This window comes from Cricetulus griseus, chromosome X, assembly GCF_003668045.3.
Source record: "Cricetulus griseus strain 17A/GY chromosome X, alternate assembly CriGri-PICRH-1.0, whole genome shotgun sequence".
NCBI lineage: Eukaryota > Metazoa > Chordata > Mammalia > Rodentia > Cricetidae > Cricetulus > Cricetulus griseus.
In genome coordinates this window covers 105,101,639-105,123,957 of record NC_048604.1, presented here as the reverse complement: position 1 = coordinate 105,123,957, position 22,319 = coordinate 105,101,639, and the positions used below count along the sequence as shown (strand labels likewise).

Genomic DNA, 22,319 nt, shown 5'->3' with positions numbered 1-22,319 from the left:
TATCTATAGAATTTCAGACAACGTAGTTCCAGCGATGTACTTTCTAAATAAGACGAAAACTTTTTATTATATTGCCATTTATAATGTATGCCTTTAGAATTCACTTAATCATTGCAACCTGAATTATTTATGGGACATTTATAATTGAATTCTACTATGTCCTTCTTTCTCTCCCCTCTCCCTTACTCCTCTCTTTCCCTTCCTTCCTCCTCTCCTTTGACTCTCCCTCTTCTCCATATGGTGGTGGGAATGGAATCCAGGTCCATAGGCACACAGGGCAAATGTATCATTGAACTGCATTCCTAGCCCTTATAGCTGAATTTCTTGTTATAATAAGAGTTTCCCTGCCTTTTAGACCCAGCAAATGACTATTTTTGTATCTCTAGGATTCTTCTTCAGGAAAAAAGAAATTGTCTGCTTATGCAGCTGGAAGAAGCTACACGTTTAACATCTTATCTCCAGTCCCAGTTAAAGAGGTAAACTAATTTTGAAGGGAAATGTATACTTAATAAATTTATTACAGCATTACAGACATGTATTATATTACAGTGACATGTGCTAGAACTTCATAGTTTCTTTTAGCTTTGATTTTTCTACTATTAGTAATTGGAACCTGAAGTGGCATTTAAGAGAGTAGAAAAGTAGATAGGTTTTGTTTCGTACATAACTTGCTAGCATACAACTCAGATAAAATAAGGAGAGCCAAATGTGGTTTCAGAATAAGTGTGACCTTAGTATGGTTGCACACGCCTGCAATTCTATTAGGTGGAAGGCTGAGGCAGGAGGATATGGAGCTCAATTATGAAGTCAAGTTTATTAAGTGAATGTATAATTTACTTAACAGCTCCCAAACCATCTATGCACACTTATATTATGGGTCTTTTTGTAAAAGCAACATCTGGATGCATACTAGCAGCTCCCATTGTCAAGCCCTTACTATGTAATGAAGCAGGATATGAAGGACTTTGTACAGATGACATTATCAGTTATTACTCCAACTCAGAAAGGAGACTGCTATTGTGCACTGAGTGTCATTCAAAAGAGATAAGCAAACTCTACTCAGTTGCTCTCAAGCTTAGAATTGCATTCTTGTCTCAGTTTTTCCCTGAGGCTCCAGCCCAGGAACCATGTGGTGGGTAGTGGGAGCAGCATGTGTTTTTCTGAGACCATGACTCTTTTTTTTTTTCAGCCTATCTGCCAGCACCCTGACTGTGTCCTCTGGGAGCAGCCGTGGGTCCCTGGCCTCCAGTAGGGGCTCCCTCGCTTCCAGCCGTGGCTCCCTCAGCTCCATCAGCTTCACGGACATCTACGGCCTCCCGCAGTATGAGAAGGCTGATGCTGAGTGTGGACAGCTTCTGCGCTTTGATTTGATCCCCTTTGATTCCCTGGGGCGTGATGTCCCCTTCACAGATCCACAGAGCCACTCGGGCTTCCACAAGCAGAGGAGGTCCCTGGATACACCCCAGTCTCTGGCCTCACTGTCCTCTCGCTCCTCCTTGTCCTCTCTGTCACCCCCCAGCTCTCCCTTAGACACACCCTTCCTCCCAGCTTCGAGGGACTCCCCTCTGGCACAGATGACTGACAGCTTTGAGGTGCCAGGCCTGGGAACACTGGACAGACTGCGGTCACAGGCCTCTACTCTAGGAGATGAAGATTTGCAGGGAACTGCGACACTTCAGCCACATGGAATCTCTGTGGATGGGGAAGGACCCCGAGAACGGGGACCTCAACTCATGGCTCCCACTAGTGGAAGTAAGTGGTGATGGGAAGAAAGGCCTGAGTTTCTGGCAGTGGCGGCATGGAATGTGGGCTGTGGCTTTGAGGCTGGTGACTTTTGAGTTGCTGGTGAGTTATTAGTTTTAAAATATTGATAGGGCTAGGAAGAGCCTAGATCTTCATTAGTCTTTCCTGTCTGTATCAGAAGATTGACATTGATGAAGTTGTAATCAGCTCATTTATGGAATATTCTTAATTGTTGAAAAGTAACATTAAGATCTACATATTCTTATCCACAGGCATTGATATTCAAACGCAAATAAAGTGTTAGTAGGAGCTCAGTGCACTCAGCAGGGCTAAGATGGAATATTCTGTGTATGCTCTCCTCAGACCAGCATATAGACGTGCATCTGACTGCATCCTGGTGGAAACATCTACTTCCTCTGCCAAAAAGACTTCTGTCTTTAGCCACACACCCTTGTTTCTAAGTATATAATTCTATCAAACATGGAACTAATTCTGATTGTGCCATTTCAGAAGGCACTCCAGTTAGGACCCAGCCATTTCTCTGTTGTTCTCTGGATGGTGGACCACCGCACTATACAGGACTCTTCATTTACTCAGTTGTGTTAGTTCACCCCCTTATTGATACTGTTTGAGAAACTGTTGACTACTGTAATGTAACACCAAGAACAAGGTTTCCTGTACCTGAAATTCAGCTCTTGTAGTCAACTTTCATTTACACAGCAAAAATATTCTAGACTTTCACTTAGGCAAGCACTAGATAATTTAATAGCATGGTGGTTCTTTCCTCTGTGCCCTGAGGGAAATTTGGCAATGTCTGGAGAAACACCTGTCTCTCATAATTGGGCAGAGAGCACACTTTTGGTACCTAGTGGATTGTGGCTAGGGAAGTTTCTAAACCTCCTGTAATACATAGCTTAGCCTCTACTACAACAGAAATGGTTTAGTCCAAAATGTCAGTATTGTGGAGGCTGAGAATCCTGAGAGACATTGTTTTGGATGTGTATCCAACAGATGATCACAAATAAAACTGGAATACAGAAGTAATGTGGTGTAGTGGAAGTGGCTTTAAACAAGCAGTCTGCAGGCCAAGTTTCTCTCACGTTGACCTCTAGTTCTGTGACCTTCCTTGAATTGTTCCACATTCCTTGTCCTCAAACAAGATGATCTTTATGGTTTCTTCCATTTGCCACCATTTTTGTTATCTAAGAGATGCATTGATAGATTGATAGAAAAATCAATTGATCTTTGCCTAGCATTTACATGTTTACCTGGAGATCATTATGTTATGGGTTGCCTCTTAGTTTTTGACTTCTGTTATTTTGGTGTCTTCCCCTACATTTGCAAACATATTTGTATGTCCCTAGATACATTGTTTCTGTTACTCACACACACATTCAGGTAACCTTTATTCTTTTTGTTCTTCTTTACAATTACAGGTTCATCATTCCATACTTACTCCTCTCAACAGAAATGAAATAATGATAGAATTCTACATGTCTTGATTAAACTCATCTTTTTTCTACTCCCCCTGAGCGCCCCCCCACTTCTTACTAAGTTCTCTTTAAAGGTTAAATTTCAATTTTAAGAATATTTTGTTATTATGCAGAAAGTCTACACAAGGGCCCTCTGGGCCAGGGCAAAGAGAGGTTTGGAGGGAGAAAAGCTGAATTAACTTCTGATTCTGATTTCTTTAGTTTCTTTTTCTCATTTAATTTCTCATTCTATGACATTGTTGTTTGAACAATTTAGACTGTGAGGGTTTTGCTTCATTCTCATTTAGATACTGCCATCTGGTGGTAGTTTCATGAATGACACTGTCATTTGACTTGTGTCCTTAGGAATTTGAAATAATTGACAGAATCAGTTCCTGGGTCCTGCTAGATACTCCCAGGATCCTGAACGGGTAAAGTAACTTCAAGCCTGAACACATAGGGACTCCTTGCCTTCCTGTGTGATTTGGCAACTCTGCATTCTAGAGTTGTCATAGCATTGAAGCAATGCTTATCAGATCCCCCTCATCCTATCATCTGGTGATGCCCAGGGTCATGCACTTCCCTCCAATTTTCAGCCTTGCTCTGTAAAATCTAAGTTTGGCTTCAGGAAAGTTTTATAAGATAAAATTTTACTAAGATAAAATCTAAATTGCCCAAGCTAGAAGGCAGTGATTTTTTTCTCTTTATACCTTAAGGCAGTCAGATGGGCAGATGGTAAGAATAGACTGTAATTTTGAACATTTTTTGCATTTTTGCTATACTTTTTTCCTTCCTGGATTTTTAAAGTTAAATGTATCCTGATTTTGAAATACTTTCTTGTTTTTACCTACTGGTTAGAATATGCTGATAAAATCCATAAAATTCTTTTGAGTTTGCTCATCTGTTCATTGATGATTATTAGCTGGAATCTTATAGTTTTCACTCTGATTTTTTTTTTATCTCTTCTCATGCTGCTCCACAGAAACGTTTACTGTAAGTGGCCTTGGTATGTCTCCTTGTCCCCCCTTGTTGCTCAGGCTGCGGGTACAACTTTTGCGATAACATTATGCTTAGGGGGGCTGGGGTTGATAGCTCATAGATTGTCATTATCATTATTATTTCACTGTTATTATTCATTATAATCATGTAAGAACTTTTCTAAAAGCTTTCAATATTTATTTCCTTACATATTTTTTCTCCAAAATTTAATAGCATTAATTATTTAAATATGCCAGCAAGCAGCTTTGGCTATGATGTGATTTTCAGTCGTCCCCCCCCCCCTTTATCAAGCAGCGTTTATTATGTTCCTTGGTTTGAATGTCTGTCTATCTTCAATAAGGAAAGAACAGTGTTGTATGTTTGTTTTGTTTTTGTTTTTAAATGAATGGGTAGAAGACTTCTTTCGGTCCACTGCTTCACTGGCACTATTTCCCAAGCCTGTCTTGAGGTCCTAGAATTTTGAGTATGTAGTGTGGAAGTTGCTATGTCTTTTTTCACTCAGGGCACCTGGTGAAGTTACTCCCTGTTGCTCTGTAAATTCAGAGGTTTCCGTCACCATCCTCTGAAGGGACTCCCATTGTAATGAGGAGAGAACTACTTTGGTTAAAGTTGTACTATGGGGTTGGACTATGGACGTGGGAGAATTGTTACCTAGTGCTGTTTCCTCAAAGGTATTTCAAGGTGTGTGGAGGAAGCATCTCTGGTGGGTGTCAGGTTAGGGAGTGAAGACAGGCATTGGTTTCACTTGTAGAGATCTGTAATACAGAGGCTCAGATACCAGGAGATTCCACATGCAGTTGGGACTGAGGTCATTTCATGGGAGTGGGACGAAGAGCAGGGCTTCAGAGTTCTGGTTACCATTTGAGAGTTTTATACCTTCAGCTACTTCTGGACAAAGCCTGCTTCTGTCCTTGGATGATCAGAGCAGAAGCAGCTTATCCTCATGATTGGTACTACATATAATTGGAAGGCCAGCTTTTGTTTACAGTTGCCATTGAGAGACCAAAGGCTATGGCCTTATCTGTTGAATGTGCTGGGTTTAGTTGATATGGGTAATAATTTGATTTTAAAAAAAGAGGCAGCTGGGTTGTTACTAGACTTATTCTTTCCCTCAGTTCAGAATGTCAAGTTTTCAGTTTCTGGGACTTGGCTAGCCAATGAGAAGCATAGAGGCAACAGAGATACTGACATTATTAGCAAGTGGCAGCATAGCAGTACTTAGCCTGGGACATTGTATGTATTCTGTATTTTAACAAAGTATGTCCCATGTAAAATACAGGCTCCTACATATATAACCACATGTAACATAAAAAAGGTGGAGTAAGTTTGTATTGGTTTTGTTGAAAGGAACCCATTTCAGTGAAAGAAAAGGGTAAAATACGTAAGAAAACATCAGTAATTATGTTTGGCTCTTAAAAGTAGATATGAAAGATAAAAATCAAAACTCAGGAATGGTAGCGTTGTGATCCAGGAAATCTATTCCAGAAGCCCATGGTGGCTGAGAAAGCTACTGCAGTGAGATCAACAGACAGATGTCCGTCTCTGTGCAAGACACAGGTTTCCAAGACAGTATTTGCAAAGGATGAATCAGTGTCTTTGTTTAGAAGATCATTGAATTCTGTTAGAATATATTTGGATAAGTTTTAAAAAGTGATCATAAAAGCAATGTCAAATAGGTTTATTGTAGAAAATACCAAATGACATAAAGAAGAAAAGTGAAAAGTAACAATTCACTGTAGCTGCTGTTCTTGTGTCTGTTTTTTTGAAGTATTTTTTACTTTTTAATCAATCAGAATACAATGTATTATATACCATTATGATATATTTGAACAAAGTGTGTTTTGTCATTCTGTTTCTCCCCATCTCCTCCAACCCCCTGCTATCTCTTTTCCCTCCTTGTACCTTCCTTTCCCAGACTCTTAGTGGTTTCCCACCTCTGTCACCTTATTCTCTATGTGCTTATCATCAAAGGGAAAATAATGTATGAATTCAAGTGTATTTCTAGACAGTTAAGAGACTTTTTTTTAAAAAAGAAGATGCCAATGCCAGCCATAATGGTGCATACTATAATCCCAGCAAGCAGTAGAATAAGAAACATCTCAAGTTCAAAGAGGCAGGATTACATATTGGGCCTCTGCCTTAAAAAAAAAAGCAAGAAGTCTGTTGCTTTGGTTTTGGTTTTGGTTTTGGTTTTGGTTCTGAGTATTAAAGACAATCATGCACAGTGTCTTTCTGCATGAACATGCCATGGCTTGTCTCTGGAGCACTTAGTAACTTTCCAGCACTCTACCATAGATGCCCTCCTAGCCCCCTGTGCTGTCACCTCCTGACCCAGGTGTATCCCTTGTTTGCAGCAGTGACCCTCCGGGAAGATAGCGCCAAGAGGTTGGAGAGGAGAGCACGCCGTGTTTCTGCATGCCTGTCAGATTACTCCCTTGCCAGTGACAGTGGGGTATTTGAACCTCTAACCAAAAGGTTAGAAGATGACCACCTTGTTTCCTTTACCCCTAAGTACACTTGCCAGAGGATTACTGGTATGCACACAAAGGATTTAAATGAAAATAGATTCTGAATTTGGTTTACAGTCCCATGCACATTTTTCTACCTCCTTTGGTCTTTGGGAGGTTGTGCCTTAGAACCCTGTGGGGAATCCGCCTCTGGCTTCTGTGTGTCACTTGGAGGCTGGCTGGAATGGTTTTTTTCCCTGGTCCTGGCCAGTAGAACTAAGAAAGAGCAAGTATGCACAATGCATACAAGGGACCTGCGTTCCTAGCAATGAAGTTTCTCCCTCTCTTCCTTTTTTAGTTCTTTAGCTACAGGGAGCCCCTTGTGGTCAAAACAAAACAAAACCACAGTAAGAAACAAGACACCTGTTGCTGAAGCTCATACCTATAATTTCAGCATTATAGAAGCTGAGGCACGAACAATTGCCACAAGTTTAAGACAACCTTGGGCTATATAGTCAATTCTGGGCCAACCTGGGCTAAAAACAGATGGGTAGGCTAGAGAGATGGCTAGGTGGTTAGGGGCACTTGATGCTCTTGTGGGATATTTGCGTTTAGTTCCCAGTACCCACATGGCAGCTCACAAACATCTATTACTCCATTTCCAGTGTTCCAATACCCTTTTCTGGCCTCCATGTCCACGACATGTATATAGTGCAAATATTATGCTCAGGGAAACACTTAGCACATAAACTAAAAATAAAGAATTCCTTTTTTTAAAGCAAGGGAGGAAGAAAGAGAGAAAGAAGTTTGTGGCAGGTACCCGTAAAATAACCCATGATGGACTCTGGGGACTGGCCATGTCTTTTGAGCCTCCTTAATGAATATATGTACTCAAATCACAGTTTAGTAAAGCTCTTCTCAGTAAAGGACACCCTGAGCATGAGAATATGCACATGTCTAATGCTCAGTTCCTTTTGGAATAAAGCTGATGAATTTACTATTACGTTCAGAAATGAAGATGCTGAAGAGTCTGCTTTTGGAGAGGCCTATGGAAACGAGCCCCAGATCTATGTGGGATTTCTGTGAGTATAGAAGCCAACTTTCTGTTGTTCTTCAAGATGCTCTGTGGAATGGGACTCACTTGGGTGGTATTCCATCACCTTTGACATTCCCAGTCACCTTTCAGCCTTAAAGATGCCCTGTAAATGGGGGCCTGCATCATTGTGGTTCCCAATTCCATGGACAGGTGAAGGAGGTGGAGAGACCCCATGACCCAGGTGCTGCTTCTCCATTCTTGCTAATTCCAGTCTTACTTTAGCCTCAGATGAGTTCATGAGAGTAGAAGGAAGGAGGGGTAGAGAAAAGTGGCTACTTTGTTTTCTTTCATCATTGATACCACAGTTGAGGATTGTTAGCTTATGTATGGAAGACAGAAAGGTAGAATGATCAGAGTTTCATCAAACTCGAGACATTGGAGATATATTTTCCATATTTATGCTAGAAGTTGACAGTGTTCACCATAGTACAGATAGCAGGGTCCTTCCCTTAATGCCCAGAACACATCATCCAGTAGTCTGTAATGATGGCAATTACAGATGCCTAGTTTACAGTTTCAGTAAAAGCAGGGGCCATGATGTTCATGCTAGCAGAGCAGGATATTCTGGTCTCTGTAGTTTTTGATTGTCCATTCTTGTTATTCTGGTCTAGGTTTCTTAGTACTGACACTGTTGACATTTATAATCAGGTCATTTCTTTGCTGTGGTGTCTCATCTTGTAGACTGTAGGGTATTCAGTTGTGTCCTTGACATCCATCTACTTGACATTCCCTTTCCAGTTTTGGTAATAAGAAATGCTTCCAGATGTCACCAATGTCCCTTGGGGGTAGGATAGGGAAAATGCCCCTCATTCAGTGGCCACTGTTGCAATTGAATCACAGGGTCATTTCCTCCATGGGAAATTTATAGGCCATGAAGATGAGCTTTATTTTCTAGGCATGACAGTACGAATGAGTATCTCCTTGTGCATGTGCTGCAGCTGAGGAACCTTGCTGGGCTGGTGATGAAGGAAGACTGCAAAATGTAAGTTCCTGGTATTGGAGAGCTGGAGGCTGTGTACAGCTAGTGATGATATTCCTCTGGTATTCTCTTCATTAAACAGCTCATTACCTATTCTTCTTGGCAGATTGGGGAGGGGAAAATGGTTTGGAAGCCCAAATTTTAGTAAAACAGTATGGAATATCTATTTAGAGTACAAAGGATTTTATATATGTATATAATGACCTTAATTAGTTGAGACATTTTGTATACAGTGTGCTGCCAAGAAAGGACCTGTCACTGGAATAATTGAGGAGTACTAGGTTCTCAAAGGACTGGGTGGCGATGGTGCAAGCCCATTCTACTCTGTGATCCCATGATATGTATCAAGAGGTCTGAGACTGGATTCATGGAGTCCTTGGCTAAGGAGAGGAACAGGAAATGAGAATTGGGTCCATTTGGCAGTCTGCTAATGACCTTGGCCTCAGTGGCAGAATTTCTGCTTCTCTGTGCTCTGTGACCCTAGGTGGGTACTTGTGGGTGGTCTCACTAAGGTGGGGGACTGCCAATAATGGTCCATTCAGATCTAAGGTAACCAACCACATCCATTCTTTGTGAAGTAGCTTTGTAAACATGGGGATCCACATTGGGATTCATCTTACCTGGTAGTACACACAGCAGTGGTCACAAATATTTCAGCCCTCTCAACTATGTGCCAACTTCTAGGCTGGGGGCAGAAAGCACAGGAAACAGGCTCTACCTCTGTGGATGCTAGAACTATGAGGAAAGGGCAGAAGAGCTCTTGCTGAAACAAAGTGTCTAGCACAAGCTCACAGCCTCCGGTCTTGTCTTGGCCAACAAGGCATGCTCCATCTAGTGTACAGAAATGCACTAGTCCTTTGGACCTGGAGGATGGGGACCACACCACTGATGTCATATCAGTAAGTGAGTGTATTAGTCCATGCTGCCTACCAACATGTTTCCTCCCCTCTGTTCCCAGCCACATCCGCGTCTACTTGCCCCCACTCGACTCTGGCACTCCCAACACCTACTGTTCCAAGTCTCTGGAATTCCAAGCTCCACTGGTGTTTAATGAAGTATTCAGAATCCCTGTGCATTCCAGCATGTTGACATTGAAATCACTGCAGTTATATGTGTGTTCAGTGAATCCTCAGCTACAGGAAGAGTTGCTGGTACGTGTAGCAGCAAGACTTCTGCTGGCCCATATTGTGCTCTCCTTCCCCTCTCTACTTCCTTTCTGTTTTATGACTCCATCGTCTTTCTCTCTTTCTCCTTCTAGTCTTCATTCCTGATTTCTTTTTTATGCTTACTCATTCATGTTTTGTATATACATTGTATGGGGTGAGGCAAGTAGGGGTGAGGGTGCCCAAGCTACAATGCATATGTGGGGGTCAAAGGGAAACCTTCATTCTCCTTCTACCGTGTGGGTTCTGGCAGTCAAATTTGATATTTTAAGGGACTGCAGTTACGGGATAAAATCCTCAAGGACTGGTTCTCACTTTTGTTTTTCCCACCCATGCAGGGCATTTCTCAGATAAACTTGGCTGACTGTGACAATTCAAGCGACATGCAGCTGCGCTGGTATCCTGTACAGGTCTTTGCCAGCCCTGAGCCGCCTAGGCCAAAAGAACCTGTGCGAGTTATGGAGAGTGCTCCACAGGACACCATGAATGCCAGCTCTGGAAAGACGGTACATGGCCCTGAGTCAAGGAGCCAATCTTTCATGGCTGTTTTCTTGACTTTGAGACTGGCTTTGCTCCTGGTACTCATTTCTAAGAAGATTCCTTGTAGACTACATATCAGCATGTGTTATCAGTGAAGGAGTTTCAATGGAAGGAATCAGATGGGAACATGCTAATACACAAGGCCACTTCCTGAAACTGAATTTGTAATGCAAACATATTCACACTTACTACTTTTATACAAATTGGTGGACACAGAGCTATTGGCACAGGGTGAACAGTGTGTTGCTGGGAATGGTGGGGTTTGTTCTCCTGTGTGGCACAAGAGGTAAGCTGGTCCTCAAAAGCATCCTTTCCTCCTTCAGGATGCAGTGACAGTGCTGCTGGCCAGAACCACAGCACAGCTACGAGCTGTGGAGAGAGAGCTGGCAGAGGAGCGTGTAAAGCTGGAATATACTGAGGAGGAGATCCTGGAGATGGAGCGTAAGGAAGAGCAAGGAGAGGCTGTATCTGAGAGGTGAGTGCCTAGTCCCCTGCCCTCCTCAGGACACAACAAGAGGCAGAACTCTGTACAGTACCTTAGGGAGGCGAAGTGAAGTTCCTGCAGACAGGCTAGCCCAGTGCCAGTCAACATGGCTCTCTGGGGAGTGTTTCTGGATGCAAGTTGCTTTCCCTCTTTTCCTTTCTAGAGTATACTTAGTGGTGCTCAGGAGCCAGATTCTGGTGGGGAATCTCACAGTGATCTGAGTAAGAGAAATATCCAGAGCTTTGTGCCCGGTCATCTTCCTTTAAGTCCAGAATTTCTTTTCAGGACTCCCCTCTGCTGAGACTAATAATAACAAAGTCCCTCCTCTTAGTTTTTGAAGATAGGTTATTACTATTTAGCCTAAGGTGGCTTTGGACTTCTCTTGCCTTAGCCTTTTGAGTGCTAGGATTATAGACATATACCACTATACTTGACTCATAGTTCTTTCAAGTTTTTTGTTGTGTGTTTTATTTCTTTTGAGGTACTGAGAATTAAACCGAAGGCTTTGTACATTCTGGGCAGGTATTTATATCACTGAGCTACACTTCCACTGTTGTTATTGTTACAACCTACCTTATTGAGCTTTCATCCGTCTGCCAATTACAGTGTGCAATTCACTAGTTTGGGGTTATAATTGCAGTGTGCCATGTTTTGTTTGTTTGTTTTTGTTTTAACCATAGTCAGCTATGGAGAAATTTCATGAAATGAAAATACCACCCACCACCCCCATTGTCAGTCACTTCCATTCCCCCTTCCTTCTGACCCTACTCTACCACAAATCCACTTTGTCTTTGTGGACTTTACTCTTCTGGACGCACTCTTCAGCCGAATCATATAATCACATGACCAGGCAGTTTCTCTTTCTATTGCTGCTTGAAGTGTCCAGTCAGTGACTGCTTGACTGTGAAGAACTGTGAGAAATGGATGAATAGTTAGGTGACTGAACCCCTCTGGTGGAGTGCCTTGACTGATCCTCTGTGGAGGCATTTACATGTTGAATTCTTTCTACAGATTTCCATGAAGAATATTGTCTTTGTGAAGTTCACTATTTCTTCACATGACTTTCCCTGAATTTAGTTTAGACAGAATGCGCCCTTGGAGCACCTGGCAGAGGGATAGGGTATTCTATTAATGGTCAGACAGCAAGTTGGGGGGGGGCATTTTCTGGTAAAGATTTTGGTACGTTAAGTGGCTCCAATTGGGTGATAGAGAAATCTAAGTATTGTCTTCCTTAGAAAACAGAAATATTCCTACTTTATGAGAATAGCAGCTGTCTTTAGTCACTGAACAGAAACAGTTTCTCTTTGCTCTTTCTGCTACTCTACTGTGCAAACAGCCACAAAAGGAATCACCTCTGATGAGCTTTTCATGGGCTATTGCAATGTTTACCTTTAGGAGTTGGCAGGCTGACTCGGTTGATAGTGGCTGTAGCAACTGCACCCAGACCAGTCCCCACTACCCGGATTCCTGTTACACTGGTGTAGATGCCATCCATGGACATGTGTTTGCTGGCCAGGTAGATTCTTACAACCCTGAGAAACTTCAACCCCTGCCTGTTAAGGTAAGTAGAAAGTGTCAAAGGGGTCTTTGAATATATAGTACCTGGCCAGTCCTAGAAGGAGAAAGGGTATGTCCCCATACCTATTATGGCAAGTGTAAGGGACAGGGTAGAAAAGAGGCAGGTGTTCTGCAGGAAGTTAGACTGACATGCTTACATGTAGGAGTAGAACATGTGCTCACTAATAGTCATGCCTTGTGGGTGTTGGGGGGTATGGAGATGTGTGGCATTTGAAGGTAATAGCAAAGCAAGGGCTCTGTACTACCAAACATATTGCCTAAGCTCTGAGCTTGATGTGTGCTCAGTATGTCCTACAGAAATGTCCATCACCCATAGATTACAAGGAAAGGACAGATGTAACTTAGAAAGTGAGCTTTTTACACCATTCTGTGGTAATCCCTTCCCATCTTCAGGGACAACTATGTTTTGAGCAATTGACACTGTATCTATACCTCATTGAAACACTATTACCCTAACCATCTGGGTAAACATGCTGCCGCCAAAGTCCCTTTAAGAGCAAGTATGAACTCTCCCCTTAGGCAGCTTATTAGTCTGCAGCTTATGCAGCAGATTAGAGTAGCTGTTTTAGACTAGGCCTACAGGAATTGCTGCTGTTTTACTGCTTATAACCTTGAAAAGTAACCAAATGAGTGGCTGGGGAGGCTAGATTGATGTTTTTTCCTCTTTCTTTCTTTCTTTCTTTCTTTCTTCCTTCCTTCCTTCCTTTCTTTCTTTCTTTCTTTCTTTCTTTCTTTCTTTCTTTCTTCCTCTCTCCCTCCCTCCCTCCCTCCCACTCTCTCTCTGCCTCTCTGCCCCTCTCTCTCTTTCTCTCTCTCTCTCCTTCCTTCATTTCGTTCTTTCTTTCTTTGCATTTATATTTTGGAAAGGGTGGGGTTGTGAGATGATGTAATTGCTATGGAAAATCGCCTGGCATTTCTTCAGTGCATTCTGGTGGCTCATTTTTCTCATTCCATCATTTGTGGGGATAAGGCATTAAAATTGTCATATGTTCAAGGCCAACGTGGACTGTGTAATGAGATTCAGGTTAGCCTGGGCTACATAGACTCTGTCTCCAAAAATAGAAAAAAGAGAGCTGATTGGAGTAAGGAGTGAGGAAATGAACTACTGTACTTTCTTGGAATGCCGCTTCTTCATGGTGGGTTTAAAAAGTCAGGTGTCCCAGCAGGGGAAAACTTCGGAGAGGAAGTTGTTCCCACTACATGTATCACTTGTACTATGTAGTAACAAAAAGCCTACCACCTAGGTTGACAAGGAGACCACCACAGAAGACCTTTACCTGGAGGACATAGTGAGTGTTCGCAAGGAAAGGCTTAGCCGCCGTGCCCGAGGCTCTCCCTTCGTCCGCAGCAGCACCATTGTGCGCTCGCAGACCTTCTCACCAGGAGCAAGGAGCCAGTATGTTTGCAGGGTGAGTTGAAATTCCTCTACCCTTGTCTGCAACATTTTCTTCTTCATTCTCTTTGTCATGTACTTATTTTTACTATTTCTGCTAAAAGACGTGTATTCTCACAAGCCATATCAATGAATGAATGAACACGATATATGAGTGGAGAAGAAGTTGAATGCTAGGCACTCAGCTTGCCACATATCCCTGAGCTTGTTGATATCTGGATTTCCTCTGAATTTTACCTTCCACAGATTTTCCATACTCTATGTGTTCCATCTCATGGAGGCAGGGTAAATGTTGTGACATCAGCCTCAGAAACAGCAAGTAAAAATGCGGGCAGCCTTGATTTGGATAGAGATTTGTAGGTTGCACTAGCATGTTCCTTAGAAGTCCATGAAGCATGGTCGAGTGTCTGAACAGCAAGGTAACAGCCAATTTGTAGCCTGTAGACTCTAAGGAGTGCATTCCAATTCACCCACATTCCCTTTGGGGAATGATGGATATGCACGGTCAAATCACATTGGAAGGCTCCGCTAAGTACTGACACCCTGGTCCCACTCCTAGAGACTTGTCACTGGTTATAGGTAGGGCATAAGAATTGGAACTTTTGGAAATTATGATGTGTACATGGGACTGAGAACCTGAAGGTAGGTGGATAGGAGATCCAAGCCATGGTAGTCAATGAAGGGAGTTCAGCGAGTTTGAGCTGATTAGGCAGTGCCAGGATTTCAATAACACCACTCACCTGGACAGTGAAAGGGTTTTTAAAAGAAAATGGTGATGATGCTAATATGGGTCATTGCATATATTCATCTGAATACTATCCTTATGGTCCCTCTGTAGCCTATGCTCTGCCAGAACCACCAGGGAGCAGATTCAGTTGTGTTTTGACAATAGGGTGGTAGTTGGGCAGAGTTTGCTGCTTAGAGGAAGACTGGCAGCTGCTGCATTGAGCTCTGTGCCCTGCATAGAAGACTGCATTTATTGGTGATGGTATTAGAAGCCTTACTGTTTATATGCATGTTGGTATGACCACAGGGCAAGTAAGCCTCCATGCCACTGTGTTTCCTGAATATCTCCTGTAAACTGGTACAGAAAATAAAGCTAGGAAGGCAAGACTTGGGCACTCACACAGACAACCATTGATCCACCACCACATGAAATCCGTAGGGGCTCCCATAAAGAAGTGTTCTTTATTTTCCTCTTTAAAACCACACCTTTCCCTTGACTGGCACAGCAGGGCTGGGTGAATGTTGGCTTGTCCTTCTACCAGGAATGAGTCTCTTTTTCCAGAAAGCCATTTTACTAAAACCAGAAATAAATAGCAAATGTGAATGATTGCTGAAGACAGTACCTTATTATAAGCATCTTACCTAATAGCAAATTGTAGTTGGTATGGATAGCACAGAAGTTAGATTGATTTGATCAGTGTAGAAAGTCTACCTGGCTAAGTTGGTGAGCATGAAAAAAGGCCAGGATGGCAGTTCTGTTTGCTTCATTTTGGTTTTTGGTTTTGTCTTTTGTTTTCCCTTAAAACTCTAATAGGTCCAAAGACCTGATAAAAAAGCATCAACAAAAGTTTTAAATGTGTTTTAAATGCCTGGGAAAAGTAAAAAAAAAATGCCATTCGGAATACACAGTGACTAAATAGAAAATATCTCATAACTTGTTTCTGAGTATCATTCTTTTTGATGCAGCTTTATCGTAGTGACAGTGACAGTTCAACACTGCCCAGGAAGTCCTCCTTTGTCAGAAATACTTTGGAAAGACGAACCCTTCGCTACAAACAGGTGTGTGTTATAGAAACTTATATGTAATCTATATCTGCTCTGTGTTTTATTTGTATAACCCTCTTTATAAAGATATTATTTTAGGAATTGGTTAAAGCCAAAATAATTAAAAGATGATATCTTTATTTCTTTGGAACTTCTTTATAAAGTGTAATAGTGTCATAATGCTATTTGCATTGCTTGAGATGAATTTATGTCATTTGTGATCATTATTTGCTTAGCTGTATTAAATGAATAACCATTTCTACATGATGTTATTTTTTCCTATTTGACAGGAGAGTTGGCTTGACAAAATTGGGCTTCTTTTATGATTATTATTACTTTTAATTATATGTATATTGTGTGGGAGTATGTGAATTTATGGGAGTATGTGTACATGTGAATGCAGATGCCTGTGCGGATTAATCCTGAACAGGATGTCTGATCCCTGGAGACTGGGTTACAGGTAGCTGTAAGACACCTGGCATGGCTACTGGAAACCCAATTCAGGGTTCTTTGCAAGACAGTGCATGGTGGTAAATAGCATCTCTCCAGCCCGAGTTTTTCAACATAAAGCATGCTTCTACAAAAACTGTTCTAGCCGGGTGATGGTGGTACACATCTTTAATCTTGGTGCTCAAGAGACAGAGACAGGCAGATCTCTATGAGTTCAAGGCCAGCTTGGTCTAGGAAGCGAGTTCCAGAACAGCCAGAGCTGTTACACAGACAAACCCTGTCTCAAAAAGCCACCCCCATGCAAAAAAGAAAAAAAAAACAATTGTTCTATAGCTTTCATTGCCTTTACTAACCACGTTTTTCTTCTCTTTATAACATGCCAGCTTTAAAAATTGTAGTTTGTAAGGTACTAGGGAAGTCCCTGTATTTTCTGGGCAAGCATCCTTTGGAATAGCTATTTTAAAAATCCAAGATTCCCATGTGCTGTTGGTATACAGATTACTTGCAGACTGGGAAATCTAAAAAGCATATGACTGGGCTGCAGAAGTTGTGTCTGAACAGCAGCAGTATGGACATCGTGAACTGAGTCATCCTTTGTTGCTTCCTGTGCTCTCTTTTGAGCACCGCCCTTGACCTTCATCATTGGATGTCAGAAACACCCACATTTCCTGCTGTTATATATTTAAGTTTTCCCCCTCTGTGTTAAATTTTATTTACTTGGGTCACTTTTGTGTGTTGCCAGTTGTACTTTTCAGTTGTAAGTCAAAATGAAATCTAAAAGCCAAAGAAAACGCACATTTGCTGCTTTAGACATACACTATCAAATGGCATTTCCAAAAATGTGTTCATTTTTTTTAAATCCTGTTGGCTGCATATATAAGGGTCTGTGGATGTATACAGTTGTAGGCCATTATTAAAGGAAAAAGTTTGTTGTTCCTAATTTTTATATTGAAGTAGAGATTTAATCTTGCCAGAACCTAGCTTTTTAAAATGTGAATATGGGATAGGTTGCACCTAGAAAAATTCTTGTGCCACAGACGTCTACTATTAATGGTGGAAGAACCTTCCAGAAGGTGAAGCCTGCATCCCAAGCTGGTATGCATGCTCACTGGTGCCCTCTGCCTGCTTTCCATAGCCCTGCAGGTCGTCTCTAGCTGAGCTCATGGCTCGCACCTCTCTGGACCTGGAGCTGGACCTTCAGGCCTCGAGGACTAGGCAGCGGCAGCTGAATGAGGAGATTGGAACCCTCCGGGAGTTGAGGCAGCGTCTTGAAGATGCCCAGCTACGGGGCCAGACTGACCTCCCACACTGGGTGCTCCGAGATGAACGGTTCCGTAGCTTACTTAAGGAAGCAGAACGGCAGGTAAGACGGCCAAGGGCCTGTTCTGAACTCCTTCTAGAATTCCCCAGCTGTTAGTTAGCGGTGGCTACCACCCTGAGCTCCAGTTGTGAGTGTTCCTATAATGATGTAGTGATTGAAAAGATGATGGCACTTGTTTTGTGACATTCTCCCCTACTATGCACATTTATGGTGGTACTAATGGACAGCTAGAGATTCTTCGAGGAGAGTGAAGGGCAGTAAGGTCCTCCTTGCCTTGCATGGAGAATGTCCTGGAGCCACATTCAGTCAGGCCTGGCTCCAACCACCTCAACCACCCCCAGGCACTTCTGTGGAGATTTCCTCTGTGGATGCAGAGAGGACTCGCCTTGCATCTTCTGGACTCCGGGGATGGGAGTGAACTTATTCATTTTTTTGTTTGTTTGTTTCCTAGACGGGGTTTCTCTGTGTAACGGCCCTGGCTGTCCTGGAACTCACACTGTAGACCAGGCTGGCCTCAAACTCACAGAGATCCACCTGCCTCTGCCTCCTAAGTGCTGGGATTAAAGGCGTGTACCACCACCACCCAGCAATTCTTTTTTTTAAAGTAGCATTAGAAAGTCTTGCTCATCAAATGTTTTTGTTGCAGACAAGACAGACCAAACTTGACTACCATCAAGAACAAGTAGCTGAGAAGATGCTGAAGAAAGCTTCCAAAGAGATCTACCAACTTCGAGGGCAGAACCACAAGGAGCCTATCCAAGTGCAGACCTTTAGGTAGGGGAGGAAGTGGACCCAGTGCACCAAATGATGGCTTACTGCCTTCCTATCACCATGGCACCTGGGTTAATATAAAAAGTAAAAAGCACAGCCACCAGGAATCTACTGAAAGCAGCATGTCCTGCCACTAGTACCATTTTGATGTTTTCTTCTGATTTTTATATTTTTATACTTTTTTCATGCAACCTGTAATCGTATGTTGCTTAAAAATTAAAATATCCCAGGATGCTACATACTTTGATAGCTTATTGGAACATAATCTTTTATCTATAAATCACCCAGTTGCTCTATTTTATTAACTGGCTGCTGCTTTCTGAACATTTGCTACTGTAGGTAACTAATTTACATACAGACACACATCCTTGTCACCTTTTCTTTTTAATTAACTTTTGACTGAAACGAAACCTACAAACTGTATTGTATAGGTTAGTGATCAAAGACTTGCTGTCACAGGAATCAAGAATTTGTCAGCAACTTCTACTTTCCCACATTAGAATCACTATTGCCATGGAATTTAATTGAATAGATTGGGTTTACCTACCAAAGCAGGTAAAGATTTTTGCGGGGGAGAATTAATTGCATCATTATATCTGTATTCTCTGTGGTTGTGAAAAAGTACAGTGGTGTTCAGAAAGTATAAAATTAACACATTTAAGACAAAAAAATCAACAGCATTTGCTGCATCAATGAAGTCATGCTGCTGCTCCCTCCAGTTGGTTTATAAACCCTGTCATTACTCCCAAAGGGGAAAGTGCCTCAAACCTGCTTGGGATCAAGCCCATCCCCCTCTCTGAGCCCTGCCAAAAAGCAGTCTTCTCTCTGTCTCTCTGCATTTGTATCCTTTGCCTATTCCCTATTAATGGGATCACAAAACATGTAGTTTTCTATGTCTTACTCATTGCATTTAGCATCAGGCTTCTGAAGGTCATCCATATTGTTGTAGCATCTACCTGTGTCAATCCTTTTTATTGGTAAAGACCATGTTTGGCTTTTGGCCTTCATGCTTTGAAATCTTTAAGATACTCATATCCTTGTCATAACTAGCATTAAGTAGTATAATCTTCTGCCTTCAATTATGTTTTAGACCTCATTCATACAATTTTCACCTTCTTATTCATTTCTTAATGAGTATTTCCTGTGCACCTACCATATACGAATTAGTATCTTAGCCACCAAATATAAGCACACCATAGGGCTTTATACATACCATTGTCACTGGAGATTTAAGTTCAGCCCTCCCCTCCCCACATTTGTTACTGGGGATTGATTCTAGGGCCTTGCATAAATTAGGCATGCACTCTGCCACTGAGCTACACCATGACCTTTTAAGAATAGTTTCTAATGTATAATTCTTTCTGATCCTAGGGAGAAGATAGCATTTTTTACAAGACCAAGGATTAACATACCTCCTCTCCCAGCCGACGACGTTTGATGTAGTGCGTTGTGCACATGAAGTATTTATCTGCCTGTTTTATTTTCATGAAGTTCTTAGATTAGCTAAATTTGTCTTTAAAATATTTGTGCAAAGCTATTAATATACACATTTTGTAAAAAAACATATATCTATACATATATATTTTATAATAGTGACGGCAACAGGGCTTGGTTTTTCCTTGTTGTGAAATCGACATCTCTGAAGACAGGTTATTTTATAAAAGATCAACTATCATGTTAAGAGTGTACAGTTTTTACGCTGTTTTATTTGACTTAAAGGCTGGAAGACAGAAACGAAGTGAGTTCAGGCAAATTCACTGTATTGTAATTTATTTATAGTACTTTTTTTTTCCTTGAAGGAAAATACTGACTTTAAGGTGTATTTTAAGACTGAAATTTTGTTCTTCAGTATTTGTAATGCAGTAGAATGGAACTTGGGGCCGGTTTTGTTTCTGACACCTGAAACGCAAACACTATGTGCTGAATTTGTCACATGTATCAGTTTCTTATAGGTGCGTTAACCATGTATACTGTACACTTTCACTCTCTGTGTGTTATGTTAAAATATCAACTGCAGTGGTTCAGTCATACTCTGCAAAGCTGTGTATGCGTTGTAGGGCTCAGTGTGCTGGGCACTGAGAGCTCATCATTGCTGTGTTGTCATCTAATGCATCTTTCTGTGCTTACCACAAGTCTGAAAGCTGGCAACAGAGCCTCCGGCATCCCAGGTTTCAGCCTGCCTGTCCACTGGTGACCGGTGGCTGTTCACATTGCTTACATTGTCAAAGCATGTGCAGCTATCTTTGCCACCTCTGGCTGCTCTGACAGACAGCAGGGTGGGAAAGCTTTTCCGATACCCTACTGTTTTGTGAAGGAAGGAAAGTGAAAAGAATGAATACAGCAGACACTAAAGGCAGAGACGTAACCTCTGAAGGTGCTTTGTGTGTGTGTGTGTGTGTGTATGTGTGTGTAGAGAAGGGCATGTGGGTAACATGGCTTACCCAGCAAGTCATTGTAGGAGAATATTTGAGTTACATCAGAGTGCTTCTCTCATATTGGAATGAACAATATTCCTCGTGGAATCTTAGAACTAGCTCATGAGGAAAAATATGGAATAAAAATATGCCATGATTCTTTTAAATGCCAAACAAATTAGTTTGCCTAGCACACATTTATTCTATGGAAATGTGTTTTCTTTCTGAGGCCTTGAATGAATAAATGAAGTAATCACAGGAAATGTCAAAGAAAACAGAACTTTCTTCCTAGATCTTCCTTCCCCTCCTTGGAAATGCCCCCTTTTAATTAGGTCTCCTTTCTTATCACTCTATACCCTCTTCCCTTATATAACCCACTTTCATTTTTCAATTTATTAAAAATGAATTTTGTAAAAGCATTTCATCGACATGCGACCAATCACAGACAATGGAATTTGTCAGTGGTGGTAAGACTGAAAATCTTGTTTTTTACAGTTGTCATCTCTTGCTATGCATTCCTGTTTCTAGCCTTGCTTTTTTGCGCCCCCTTCCCCCAATTTCCCTTTTGTACGAACCTACAATAGAGGTAGAGACCCAAGGCACCCATCTTAGAGCACTGCCAGTAGCAAGCAACATTGCTCAGCAGGCTCTTCTCCTCTGCCTGCAGAATATTAGGACCTTAACCTGTAGCTGACACTGCCTTACAGAGAAAGCTCTTCCCAGGCCACACTCTACCTGGAATAATGTAGCTTTTCTGCCAGCCCAAATTAGGGAGCAGTTGAGAAAAACTGATAATGCTAATTAAAAAAAAAAAACCCAGATGTACTTTTCAGAAACATCACTGCTTACCTATGCCAATTTCTGTGGGGAGCATTGTTTTCCTTCTCATGCCCCACAGGAAACCCATGCAGCCCCTGCTTTGGGATCAGTCCAAAGAGGAGCACCTGAGTTTAACACCTTTCCATCATATCTCTCCTTGCCATCTGGCTTTGCAAAGGTGAATTGTGTGGGCTGTTTGCTGCTGTAGCAGACATGGTACCCAACACCCTCACTTGCTGCCTTTTGGCAGCTGCCAACCTGTTAAAACTACCATGCTCAGAATATATTGCCTATTTCAGATAAATGAAGGGCTACAGGCTTTAGGGGGCCAGAGGAGGTTTACATCTGCTATGTGAGTTTGTATGTATGCTTTGCCTGGTGAGAAAGAAAACTAAGGTCTCTGGGCAGCTCTGTTCATCCAACAACCTGAGTTCTGCCACCAGGGTCGCTGAAACAGCGCCGAGTGTAAAAGGGAATTTGTTTTTTTCTGCTTTATCTAATCATTGCATTGTCAGACTTTGGTGATTATTGCTGAAATAAGTAACCTGTTGTGGGAATAAGTTAGAATCAGTATTCATCTCTTTGTTTTGTCCCTGTTTTCTATGATTGTGTCATTTGTATTGTTTGAAAGTATTTCTTCTATAAAATTAAACTAACCTGCCTTAAGAACAAATGGAAAAGTGTGGTTTGTTTTTTAAAGAATATATAATTTAATGGAGACTTTTAAATAAATGAAAATTGTACTGGGAATTTAGATCAGTGGCAGAGCACATATTTCACACCTACCAGGACTTGACTTCAGTCTCAACACCGACAAATATATGAAGAAAATAACGACATTGTATTGGGGTAGTCAAGAGAAACACAAAACACACACACA

At 41.7% G+C, this 22,319-nt stretch overlaps 1 protein-coding gene across 2 annotated transcripts in view; it reads left to right on the top strand.

Moving 5' to 3' along the window:
• Wwc3 (WWC family member 3) overlaps nt 1–22,112 on the top strand; it is a 102,861-nt gene extending 80,749 nt beyond the window's left edge. Inside the window, exons 10-23 of one of the 2 annotated variants that reach the window (XM_027431820.2) lie at nt 387–476; nt 1,190–1,752; nt 6,572–6,689; nt 7,672–7,743; nt 8,653–8,739; nt 9,695–9,887; nt 10,238–10,405; nt 10,763–10,914; nt 12,319–12,484; nt 13,746–13,910; nt 15,587–15,679; nt 17,250–17,477; nt 18,082–18,209; nt 19,578–22,112. In XM_027431820.2, the coding sequence (XP_027287621.2) occupies nt 387–476; nt 1,190–1,752; nt 6,572–6,689; nt 7,672–7,743; nt 8,653–8,739; nt 9,695–9,887; nt 10,238–10,405; nt 10,763–10,914; nt 12,319–12,484; nt 13,746–13,910; nt 15,587–15,679; nt 17,250–17,477; nt 18,082–18,209; nt 19,578–19,644 (2,290 nt within the window). In that variant the 3' untranslated portion in view covers nt 19,645–22,112. Of the gene's footprint in view, nt 1–386; nt 477–1,189; nt 1,753–6,568; nt 6,690–7,671; nt 7,744–8,652; nt 8,740–9,694; nt 9,888–10,237; nt 10,406–10,762; nt 10,915–12,318; nt 12,485–13,745; nt 13,911–15,586; nt 15,680–17,249; nt 17,478–18,081; nt 18,210–19,577 lie in introns of both variants that reach the window. The other variant, XM_027431821.2, reaches the window with a different exon arrangement.
• Nucleotides 22,113–22,319: the final 207 nt, after the last annotated feature.